Source organism: Camelus ferus, chromosome 30 (genome assembly GCF_009834535.1).
Source record: "Camelus ferus isolate YT-003-E chromosome 30, BCGSAC_Cfer_1.0, whole genome shotgun sequence".
NCBI lineage: Eukaryota > Metazoa > Chordata > Mammalia > Artiodactyla > Camelidae > Camelus > Camelus ferus.
The window spans coordinates 18,460,132-18,473,634 of NC_045725.1; the positions used below are offsets into that span (position 1 = coordinate 18,460,132).

At 33.6% G+C, this 13,503-nt stretch overlaps 1 protein-coding gene across 1 annotated transcript in view; it reads left to right on the top strand.

The window, feature by feature from the left end:
* Window positions 1–13,503, top strand: part of DCC (DCC netrin 1 receptor) — a 986,493-nt gene that overhangs the window by 817,666 nt on the left and 155,324 nt on the right. Inside the window, exon 15 of the mRNA XM_014557664.2 lies at window positions 6,455–6,649. Within this exon, the coding sequence (XP_014413150.1) occupies window positions 6,455–6,649 (195 nt within the window). The remainder of the gene's footprint in view (window positions 1–6,454; window positions 6,650–13,503) is intronic.

Sequence of the window (13,503 nt, forward strand, 5' to 3'; positions counted from 1 at the left end):
CATCTCCCCATTTCCCTCACCTCCCAGCCCCTGAGAATCCCCATTCTGCTCTGTTTCTATCTATATCCATCTTAATTTTTTTAGGAGCAGTGATAGAGTAAAATTAATACTAGACAAACAAAAGTAGCTGAAAATAAAGTAATATAATGGAATAATAAGATTATTTGACCTAAAACAATTAAGATTGAAGGGAAATTTGTATTAAAACTCAACAAAAAGATAAAATACAATTAAAATTACAATTCTCAACTTCAAAAAGTAAAAATTGAGATAAATAATGTAAAATTTATGGAATAGCTAACAGCACAATCTATATGTGAAATGTTAAATAATAAAACATTTATTAAAATGCTGAGTATAATGCTTATGGCCAATAGATCTCCATAAATTTTACTCATTATTATTAGGAACAAGAACAGAAACCTAGGTGGTTTTTTAAAAATGTAGTGCTGCAAATAAGTAAGATTAGTCCAAGAGCATATATTTGTAGAGAAATGAAATTGTAAAAGTCATTATTTGAATTAATACTGAGGGATTGTGGGAAGGAATGATTGCAGAGGGGGAGCAGCATGAGGAAACTTCAAGGGAGGTGAAACTGTTCTGTGCCGTGGCGGATCCATGAACCGCGTACTGCTGAGTGAATTCACTGCATGTAAATTTTTAAAATACATTAAAAAGCTAATATTGAGAAAACAGTAGGAGTAGAGTTGTAAAAACAAACAAACAAACAAACAAAAAACCAAGATGGAGTTTAATAATGAATACAAGTGATTGCCCATTGCAATAAACAAATAAATAACATTCAAAGCTTATAGAGGTGAGTGCCTTATGGAAGATGATGTCCGTTGCTGAGAACAGGCCCTGCCAATAGAAATGAACACATTAGTATGTATCAGACCTTTCTGGAAAGACCGCCTGTGAGTCTGTCAACTGCCTTATGTAATTCTCCATAGAGAAATATAGGCTATTACGGACTGGAACCAAACGCTAACAAAATGACCTATAAAATGCAGCACACTAAATAGAGAACCGATATGTGAGTATTTGTCAAAAGAACCAACTGCCTGACACCACTTGGCAGTGCCATCGCAGCATATGGTACCCAGCAGCAATCATTTTCATTAGCAGGAGTCAGAGGAGACAAATCTTGCTGGTCACTAGGAGAAAATGACATTAACTATATTTTTTTCTTGTTTCAACAACAAAATAACAAAAATGTTATTCCATTTTTCCCTACCATTTTTATCTTATGGAGAGAGTTGTATAATATTGTGATAATTTTATTTTTAATGACAGTTATACATGATGACAATTGTATGGAACATTATAGAATATGTAGACTTTGTTCCCACATTCTTGAGAACTTCGTGCCAGGAACTATTCTAAGTACTGGATTTAGAATTTATAGAAGGAGATGAGACAAACAATAATAGAATAATCACATGAACTAGCACAATAAGTGACAATAAATCCTATGGGGAAAAATATGAAAGGAGATTATTAGTTTAAGAGATTAGAGGTTAGAGAAAGATTACAATTTTAAATATGGTAGCCAGGGAAGTCTGAAATTGGAAATAATACAACAAAACCTGAAGAAGGTCAGGGAGGAAGGCATAGCGGAAGGAGAGCTTCCCAGGCAGAGAGTATAGCATGTGCAAATGTCCTGAGGCCAGAGCATGCCTGTCATGTTTGAGAGACAGTAAATATCCAGCTAGGCATGAATGACTGGGGTGAGGTGAGCAGGGGAAGTGGTAGGAGATGTGGACAGAGAGCTAAGTGGGGAAAGGGGTAGATTACACATGACCTTTTAGGCCATTGTAAAGAACCTGGATTTCCAATGTGCTGTGGGAAGACTTTAGGGAGTTTTGAGTGATTTTACTCATTTGACATCATCTTATATATATATTATTTGTTTACACACATCTTCACACATATTCATACGAATTTGTTTTAAATACCCTCTATATACTGGTGGCTTCCACATCTCTAAATCTGTCCATGGCCTTCCTCCCAAATCCCAGACTTACAGGCCCTCCCACTTCTCTGATGGCTGCGTAAGTCTGACTAATATGCATCTCAAATTTAACATGACTGAAGAATTCACTTGCTTTTCCTCAGCTCAGTGCATCATTTACCAGTTGCCTAAGCCAAGGATCTCTGAGTTATCACTGAGCCTCCTCTTTCCCCAGCCACTCATATGGCTCTGTTGACTGTACCTCTCAAAGGCCCCAAATACTTAATCCCCACAATAGACGTGCAGACAAATATGGACATGTTTTTAGGGTCTCTTATTTTTTTTAATTTTTTGAAACATTGTTTTAAAATATACATTACACAAAATTTACCATTTTTACCATTTTTAAGTGTGCAGTTCAGTGGCAGTAAGTACAGTCACACCATTGTGTAACCATCACTACTACCCTTCTGCAAAACTCTTGTAATCTTGCAAAATTTAAACTCTGTATCCATTAAACAGTGGCTCCTTCCACCCTCCTCCTCCCAGCCCCTAGTGATCCCCATTCTACTTTGTCTTTATTGATTTGACTACTTTAAGTTCTATATAAATGGAATCATACGATTTCTGTCCTTTAGTGAGTGACTTACTTCAGTTACCATAATGTCCTAAAGGTTCACCTATGTTGTAGTAGGCGTCAGAAGTTTCTTTCTAAAGCCCACAATTATTCCATTGTATGTATAGAGCACAGTTTATCCATGGATAATTGAGTTGCTTCTACTTTTTTTTGCTATTGTGAACAATGTTGCTATGAACACAGTATATAAATACCTGTTTGAATCCCTGCTTTCAGTTCTTTCAAGAATATACCCAGAAGTGAAATTGTTGGATCATATGGTAATTGTATTTTTGAGTTTTTGAGGAGCCACCATATTGGTTTCCAGAGCACTGCATCATTTTACATTCCCACTGAGTAACTCCCTTTCAATCTTCATTTTCCTTCTGTGGTCAAGCACAATGACCTTCTTTGGTTTCTTCAAATACCAGATTCATTCTTGCTATAGGGCCTTTGAAGTAGTTATTCCTTCTGCCCATGAAGCTTTCCACCTTGAACTTTACTTGACTGGCTCTTTCCGATCATTCACCTTAGACTCTACCAGGAATACCTTCCTTGATGAGTCGTTACTGTCCCATGTGTATGAGTCAGTTATATGCCATATCCTAGCATAGCACTTACCAAGGTTTCATGATTTCCTTGTGGTTTTTTTTGGTCTCATCTCCCCCAAAACTGTATTTCTAGTAGCTAGAACTATGACTGACACATAGGATATGCACTGTAAGTGTTGAAATGTCTCTGGGATTAGTCTGATAAATTCCTAGTGTGCTATATATGAACATTACTCATTAGTGAAAATCTATATCATCACTCAGAGAATAATAAATATTCTTTAGACACAAACCAAAAGAGAATTCATAATTCCATAATATAATCAGAATGGCAGTTGACCTAGTTATCTTGACTCTAGCAGAAATTTGGGACCTTATTAATTTGAATATTTCAGGCAAAATGTTTTGTGTTTTTGGGGTTTCAAATTATTTCAATAAGTACCTTGATACTTCTCTATGCTTTATATATGCAATCATTGTCCTGAAGTTACTTATAAAATCTTTCATGTACTTCTAAGTAGCAAATTTCAGTTTTGGCCTTTAAAGAGTACTCATGCCACATACCTTCCATAGCAAATTTTCTAAATCGATGTTTTATAGTTCATTCCAATAGTAACCATTTTCATAGTCTCTCTGGTCAGCTGTGTTAGGCAAAACTCACTCAAGTAACATAAAAGGAAAATTGTTGTTTCTGTCTTTTATAACTGAGTGAGTGGATACAAGTGGGTTATTCCAGATTGTGAACAATCTCCTGACACAATTACCTTTATGATGAGACTGTGTATTATAAATGGCTTAGGTCTAATACTGTCTTGATTGGCACCTTTCTTTCGACCCAGGGATCTTAATTGGGTGCTAAAAGCCCATTAAATGTTCAGATCGGAAGCAGCATATACTCTTAAGTATCAACACCCTGATTTTTATCATGTTAAAAATTATTTTGAGGTTTGGCTGTAGAATTGAAACTCGTTTTATGTGGTGAAGAATAAAGATGAGTTTTGTATATTAACAGGTCTTCTTCAAGAACCAGTTCATGCCCTCATTACCATGGCACCCTTACAGCTTCGACTGATGAAATTCTATGGGGTATTAATGTAACTAACTTGCAGGGAGCTACTCTGTGGTTTGCAGAAAATTGGAGAAATAGTGATTGTTTTGAAAATATTTAAAATAGTTTTCTCTTTTTTCTAAAAGATGTTGAGTATTGTCATTCAAATCATTAGGCTTGCAAATTGTTTTGAAAAAGTCATAAATGCAGAAAATCTGAATAGTATTTATTTCATTTTCTAAAAATAAGATTAGGCAGATTATCTTGTTGTTTCAATAATTATTGCAAAAGCTTCAAATATGTCAAACAGAATTCACTGGTGAGCCCATTACATTTCAAGGACACTGGAGAGCCTCCATGACAGTAGGGCTGAAAAGTATTAATCCATCTCTTTCGTCTCTTTTATTACTTTTACCTAGGGTTTATAATGGGAAGTTCTTCACAGACATTGTGTTCTACTGTTAAGGTCTAGATACACATTTTGAAATAACTTCTTATGGCACCTTTGCATATTGTATCTCAGGCTTCTTCAGGGCAGACGAATAATAGTTTGTCCCTTTTGTCCCGAATGGGCATCTTCGGGGGGAAAAAAGCAACTTTAGAAAATGCTGTTGATGTAACATCTTTAGAATGTAGCATCTTTTGAAAAGCTGTTAGTATGGTACCTACTTTTAAAACTTTAATAAAAGACATGCTTCCATATATCAGTTCAGCTGGAAGTATGCATGTTGAAGATAAAGTTGGTGGTGGAGACTGCATCACCTTTTGCCATTGCATCAAGGAGAAAAATGAATTGTAATATTAAGTTTAATCGTCAGATTCTCTTACATAATTTGCAATGTGCTACCTTCAGAGATTTTCAGTTGTGAAAGAAATAATGAACACAGATAGTTTGAATAAAGTTTAAGTCACTAATATTTTTAGGTACTTATCAACTACCTAGAGCTGTGCAAAGCACTTAATGGACTATTAAAGTTTAGATGGGCCAATTCTTTCATAAACTTCTTCCTAGCATACTTCTTGGATTTTCAAAGAATAGGCTCTGTATTAAACCTATCAAAATATTTATTATAGTATATTACAACTGCCTTTTTTTCTGTCTTCCCCTTTAAACTATAAACCTCAAGACATTTGCTCTCTCCTGTACCCTGATCATCATGTGTGCCTAGCCGTATACTCAGACACACTAGGCACTCTACTCATATTTATTAATTGAATTATGATCAGTGTCCAGAAAATACATCATTTCTTTAGAAATAGAGTCATAGAGAAGAACGATGATATAAAAATCAGAATGCCAGTTTATTAATTTTCAACACACAATCTCTTTAAAAGAAAATTTAGGTCAGGGTAGCATTTTCTCTCGAGTAGCTAACATCAGTTGGTGCTACTCGTAGTTCGAGTGTTTTTAAGCATTATTTCATTAAACCTTCGCAGCACCACAGTACTATCCTTATTCTCATCCTGCACGTTAGGAGACTGAAGCTGAGAGAGGATACGTAAGGCTTACGGTGTCACAGCTGGTGAGTATCTAGTACAAATTTGGATGCTTCTCTTGATTATTTCCGGAGCTCAATCTTTGAGTCAGTCAGTATTTGGAAGGCCAGTTTAATTAGAAGGTAAACGCAGAGAAGATAAATAATCTGATGAGGACACACAGTTTGTAAATAACAGAGCCTTGTAGGAAACCAAAATTGCAGACTCCAAAGTCTGGGGCTTTAACCCAGGTCATCGCCTCCGTTCACAATAAATGTACTTTTCACAGATGAAGTAAACCATGCGTTAAGTACCATCCTAATCACACTCAGCAAATCATGGCCCTAAATTGTTGATCCTGACAATTTCTTAAGAAAGGACAGCTATATTTATTTTCATTTCTAGTTAAATCAGAGTAAATAACCTGTAGGCGAGACAGTTTGGGACATTTCGTTTCTCTATTGTTTTTACATCTGCCTTGATTTCACCCCTTGTTCACGATACCTAAGAAGAAATATATGAGAAAAAAATAAGTCCAAGGAAAATCTGTTGGAATAAAGATGCGCGATACTGCAGTGCCTCTGAGGGAATTTCAGCCTTCTCTTGTGCTTAAGAAATTCTGTAAAAGCCACATCAGGCATGGAAACTGTGTCACATGCTGAAACAAGGAGGAACTTGGGTGATAAGTGATGCACCGCTTGAGGGTCTGTGGAACATGCTGTTAAGTCTTATAATTTAAAACGGGGGGTGTCTTGCCACACTGTGTGTTCCATTATGAGACATAATGATGTCCTCTTTTTTAATTCTAGAGTCTCAGGTCCCTGACCAGCCAAGCTCTCTTCACGTGAGGCCCCAGACCAACTGCATCATCATGAGTTGGACTCCTCCCTTGAACCCAAACATTGTGGTGCGAGGTTACATTATTGGTTATGGCGTTGGGAGCCCTTATGCCGAGACAGTACGTGTGGACAGTAAACAGCGATATTATTCCATTGAGAGGTTGGGTGAGTAGCTGTGGTTTTTATTCTGTTAAGGAAAATAAGTGATCTATTTTAAATTACTTTCTTTCTTGGAAAAATACTCTTTGGAATTTGATTTCAATTTGTAACATATATTTATTCTCAACTCTATCCTATTTTCTTTTTTTCTTCTGTAAATCTACACCCGCCTCCCTGTACACACACACACATACACTTTTCTGGATTTTGAATTGGAGAATTTTATCTAGAGAGATTCACAGTAATGAATACCCTGGTGTGTACCCTTGTCTGTGTGTCAGAGGATACAAAAAGTATGTTGGAACATTTTTCTTTTTCCACTGTCGATGGAAACCTCTAATCTTAATAATTCTTACAAAAAGAAAGTCAGGCCATTTTTTTTTCTCACTAGATAATCTGTCAGTTTTTCTCTAACCTTGAATTATCTAGCCACGTTACCATTTTTCCCCATAGTATTCATAGATAAAACTCTGTGGCTATGTCATCACAACTGTAAGACAACAAGATAAAGAAAAGGATTTTCAATCAAGCCAGTCACTTGGAGCAGTCAAACTCCTTTCTACATGTATTCTGTATCCCTCCCAATCCAAACTATCTTATTATATTTAACTTCATTTTACTGAATACAAGACTTCAATTGTTGTATTTCTGAATTCATTGAAAATTTATTTATTCAGAGGATTAACATGTATAAAGTTTCCATCTTCATTTTGTATCACATTTTCCATAGTGTTAGAAAAGATTACATCATTAGCAGAGGGAAATAAAATGAATATATGTCATATACAGGTTGCCAATAAGTGAAGCAGTTATAAAGCAAAAAGCAAGTTGATTCTACCTGTTGATTTAATACCGCATTATTTGCAATGAAGTATAGTGACCTTCTCAGTGGAAATGCAGCCTGATTCGGGTTCCTCCTTATTTGCAGTGTCTTTCAGAAACAGAACATTTGTGTCAAGAAACCTGATTTGAATTTGGATAGCTAAAATGCAGTAGCGAGAAAAGGTTTTGTCAGTGCAAGAGGAAAATTGCACTGACCCATTCTCTCTATAATTGCTTCAAACACTAGTAAGAGACGCACCTTCTGCAAATCTCCAACAATTTGGGTTAGCTTGGCATTTGGGAATAATATTCTCTCAGTCAGTCCGTGAGTCTGAATGCTAAGGCAATCACAAAATTCATATTTTATGGCTGTCAAACCTATGTCAGGGGACTCTCATTTATCCATTATTCAGTAAACTGCACCATCTCTGACAGTTCATCCTGATGCCACGCACCAGAGGGAGAGGTTCTCGTGGCAGTGCACGGGCTCTCTGGCATGGAGGATGTGGTGCAAACTCAGAATGAAGGCGTGAAAGCAAACTGCATTGTTTCACCATGTGCTTCTGATAATGATGCTCTTTATTACAAAGAAACTCTCCCATGAGTTTCCAAATCTAGCAAAATTGAGGCATTTGGGAGATTAACCCTGTGGCAAATCTTTCCAAATGCTTAACAAAGAAATTTCCCTTTATAAAATATGTTTTAAAGACAAGACAACTAGTAAAGGTACAGTAGGATAGGAACCTCTCTCAGTGATAGATCATCATGAGTGTTCACTTTTAAACTTAATTAGAAGGAGAAAGTACATATATACACTCACCCACTCTCACCCCCGCACACACGTGTGTATGTACATACGCGTTAAATTCTGATACTCTTTTTAACGTAGTCCCATGTCTTAAAATATGAAATAGAGTTTTGTTTTTCTTGTTCAAATATCCTCATGGTTTTGCACATAAACTAGTATTCTTTCAATATGTGTTTTTACTATTTGGCCAAGATATATGTTAAGCATAATCTTAAGGTGTAATTTTTATAAAGCTATAAAGGATTCATTCAGTTCCACATTTGAACTCTACAAAGAACACATCATCAATGTTTTATTTATTCTGTTGAATGTTAAAATAGGCATTTCAGTTTTCTTAGTATCTTTTTGAAAAGGTATTTAAAATACAGTTTTAAAGCTTTAGAAACACAAAGAATCTAGACACTTTATAATAGACAAAAGGGAACGAATATAGGTTAAGAACTGTATGGCAGTTATACGATTAAAAATGAATTAAAGAAAGTTGTAATTCATTTAAGCATAGGGTCAGCCTAACTTCAAGTAGAATGGTTGTGTTTAAGACTAAAAAGCTGTTTGGTTTGTATTTGAGAGATAAGCCTCCTCTTTTCTTTGATGAGACAAGAACTTCCAAATAGCGTTTTGTTTATCAGACATAGTAACTCACTATCGAGACACGAGGCACTATGACCTGCTTCAGGACTAGAAATACAAAACCATTTTGAACAGCATGTATTACTGCTTAATTTAGAACAAAACGAAGCTTACCTAGTACAGGCATAAAGCTTCATTAACCAATATTTGTACATTAGATGTTTATAGTTAATTTTTTGAAAACTTACTCCTTTTTAGTTCAGAAGTCCTAATGCCAAGTTTGATGTATACCAATGGTGTAGATCCACAATATCTGAACTCTAGCAATGCTTAGCAATGGTAATTTGAAATTTTAAAAACTCAGTATTTTCTGTGTACAAATCTATTGATCAGTCTATTCATTGATCAATTTATCTTTTTATCTTTGTGGAGGTATTGTAATAGATAATGAACTGCATATATAAAGTGTACAGCTTGTTGCATTTTTAAAAGAGTTTTATTGAGTTATAATTCGCATACAATACACTGTATTTTTGCATTTTTTCTTTAATTTGTCTCAGCAGTATTTTATAGTTTTCAATGTAGAGGTCTTGAGGTCTTGAATGTTTTTGTTAGATTTAGCCCTAAAACAAAAGAACAAACAAAATGATAGATATATATATGAATAGTTGTTTAAATTTATTTTCTAGGCACTTGCTACTAGTGTAGAAGAAAACAGCTAATTTTTTAATATTAACCTTGGTCCCCTAAGACCTGTTCAATCCAGCTATTTGTTCTATTAGTAGTTTTGTAGATGCTCGGAGATTTTCCATTTAAATGAGCACGTCATATGCAAATAGGAACAGTTTTATACTTAATTTCTGATCTTCATTCCTACTATTTCCTTCTCTTCCTTTCTTGCAAAGGTTAAGATCACCAGTAAAATGTTGAATAGAAATGGTGAAAGCAGGCATTTTTGTTCTGTTTCTGATCTTAGGGGAGGCATGAAATAGGGTGTTAGCTGTAGTTTCTTCACTGATGTCTGTGATCAGATTGAGGCAGTTTTATACTCTTCTCAGCTTTATGGGAATTTTATCATAAATACTTATTGAATTTTTATGAAATAATTTTCTATCTCTTGAAATAATCATATACTTTTCCTTCTTTATTATTTTTAAATATGGTAAATTACATTGATGTTTGAAGGATACCCATTCCTATATTGTTGGATTTAATTTGTTAATAGTTATTAAGAATGTTTTGTGCCTATATTTATAAGGTATATTTATCGAGAAATTTCTGTACATGTAGTGACTTTATCCAATTTTTTTAAAGTTATACCGACCTCATAAAATTAGTTGAACAATTTGCTTTTTTTATGTAACTGAAAAAGTTTGTATAAAATTAATAATTTTTATTCCTTGAATTTTGATAGAATTCACTAACAAAACCATCTTGATCTGAGATTTCCTTTTTAGGGAGGCTTTTGAGATGCATTCAATTTCCTTACCATAGATAGGTATTTTTATATTTTGTATTTTTTGTATTGACTTTGGCAAGTTAAACTTTTCATGAAATTTGTTTTGTTTCATCACGTTTGTTGGCATAGAAGTTGTTCACCCATGATACTTTCTTACTATCTGCGTTGTTAAGTGCTTCTGCATTTCTGGTGATTTACGTTCTCTTTTCCGTGATCAGTTTAGGTAGGGTTCACCAGTTTTGTTGATCATGTTAAAGAAAGAGCCTTTAACGTTACTAATTGTTCCTATTATTTGTCTGTTCTTTCTTTCATATTTGCTCTTATCTTGGCTATTTTCTTTCTTATACTTATTTCAGTCATACTTTGCACTTCTATTTGTAATTTCTTAGGGTAGAACTTGATAATGTAGGTTTTTAAACCTATTAGTATAAGTACCACGTTCCTTGTATTCTGTAAATTTTCATATGTTGTACATTCATTACCACTTAGTTCAAAATATTTCCTAATTTTTCTTTGATTTCTTTCTGCCTATGACTTACTGTGTTGCTTAATTTTCCAGTTTTGTGTTTTCTTAGATACCTTATTACTATTAATTTTTAATTTTCTTATCATGATTAGCTATATATTCTATTTGATTTCACTGTTTTTAAATGTTTGGGGCTTATTTTGTGGACCAGCATACTGTTAATTTTGTTGAACGTGCTATGTGAACTTGAAAACCACGAATATTCTGCAGTTATTAGGTATAGAGTTCTATAAATGTCAATTAGATCAAGGTCTTTGATAGGATTTTTCAGATCATCTGTGCCTTTACTACATTTTTTGACCAATAGTTTGTGAATTGCTAAGATTGAGTATCAGAATCACCTTTCTATACATGGAATCATCTATGTCTCCCTTTAATTCTGTCAGACTTTTTGCTTCATTTATTTGAGAGTCTGTGATTAAGCAAGTACACATTTATAATTGTTATATCTTCTTAGTAAATCACCTCATTTAATAAATGTCTTTATCTCTGGTAATACTCTTGGTCTTCAGGGTGGTTTTATCTGTTATTAATTGAGCCATTCTAGCTTTCCTAAATTTACAGTTTACATAATATATCTTTTTCAATCCATTACTTTCAACCTATGCCTTTAACATTTGTCTTTCTCGTGTAGGTAGTATATAGTAGTATATAGTTGGGTCTTTGATTATGAAAATTATGAAATTATGAAAATTTCTGCCTTTTAAATTGGAGTTTTTAGACCAATAAAATATAATGAAATATAAATAGCTGAATTTATGTCTACCATTTTATTTATGTTTTCTGTTCTCTCTCTCTCTCTCTTTTGTTTTGTTTGCCTGTTTTCTCTTTCTTGTTCAAGTTCTTAGTTAATTTTATAGCCTGCTTGCTTTTATATAATCCTCAGATATTATGTAGTTTGGATTTTTAGATTGATTCTCTTTTTTTGTATTTTATTTGTTTATTCATTTAGAGTTTATTGTTACAAGCGAGATGGGTGAGCTAAAAGGAGCTCACACAATCATAGAAGAACCAGAAACACATAGTGTTAAATATTTTGGGACAAGTGCTGTGGTGATGAATATAAGGTTGGTTTCTAGGCAGTGTATTCATCATCTCAGTTACACTTGGCACTATTTCACTGATTTGTGTTAACAAAATAAATTAGAGGGTCCACAGACAACTGTGGAATATATAGTCCAATTGAAAAGACATTTTGGAGCAGATTTCTGACTAAAGTTTAGTAATATAAAAAACTAAATTTGGGTTATATATTTGATTAATTTTTTAAAACTTTAAAAAAAATATAGTATTCAAGTCCTTATACAATGAAAATGAAAACAAAATCATACTTGTAGCAACTGATCAGGGTCAGAGAACAAAAGTGGTTATATGTAAGTGTCCAAATACAGCCATTGCTTTTCCAACTGAGATGAACAAACATGGTAAAAGGATTTATGTTCTTTGAGGTCTAATCAGCCCATTTAAAATTACTAGATTTCTTAATGAGAATTAAAAACCTTTCACCACCACTGATGTGGATTAGCAGAGATGTTCGGGGAACTCCTGTTCTTAGGATCTGGCATTACACAATAAAAGGAAGAATGTACAATTAAAATTTTGGGGGTTTTATGATCATTTATCACTTCTTTTGAAGTGTTTTAACGCAAGTATGGAAAGATATTTTTGGTTCTTTTCATGAATACTCAATTATTATTTTCTTTAATTCTTATCATTCTTTCACTAATGTTTATTAAAGGATATAGTTTCAGTAGACTTATATTTTAAAAGTATAGCTTAAGCATACTAAAACTTAAATAAGGGTGGAACTGAATATAATTCTGAATCTGGTTTCAGATCCATATTTTTCTCTCTCCCATAATGTTTAGTCTTGGAAAAGTGATTTAAACTCCAGCCTTATAGTATTTCAGTAAAAATAAGAAATAAGAGTATCTTTTATTCCCTATTATGTAGTATCAAAGAGTTAACAGATACTGAAAAGAGTTAACAGAGGTGGAGAATTTGGTCTTTGTAAGAGATATAAATATCAAACTCTGCATCATGATCATTGCCAAAATATTAAAGTTTTGCCTTGGTTAAAATATTTAGCTATTTTAGATAAATTCATTACTTATTTCTAAATATTACCAAAAAACCTTTTTTATAACACTGACTGGAAATATTTTACTTTGGACTGTTTAGTAAATTTTTTTAAAACTTAATAAAATGCCTTTTCCATCTGTAATTAAATTTGTTCATAATGCAGTGATATCAAATGAAGGTTTAAGTTCTGTCTTTAACAGTGAGTTATTGGTTGTCTGTGGCACAGTAGCCTTTCCATCCTCACACTGTTATGACTCTCTAAGCCTCAGTTTTCTCATCTGTAGATCAGGATCTTATGCTACCTTACAAGCTTTTTGTGAGATTCACTTGAGATAATTGAAAGTACAGCTATTTGCAATTTTTTTAAGTTAAAAACATTATGCACACGTAAATAAAGCATTGTTGTTATTATTACAATTTTGCATATCCGCAGTTTAGCAAGTATAAATGATGTAGTTCCATAGGCTTTGAATTGGGTGTTTTATAAAACTGTAACTTGAGGTTTATAGTGCTCTGGTTTGTCTTCTTTACCTGGAAGTAGACTACTATAGCAAATACAATTTTTAAAATAGTTGAGGATTCTAGGATTTTAA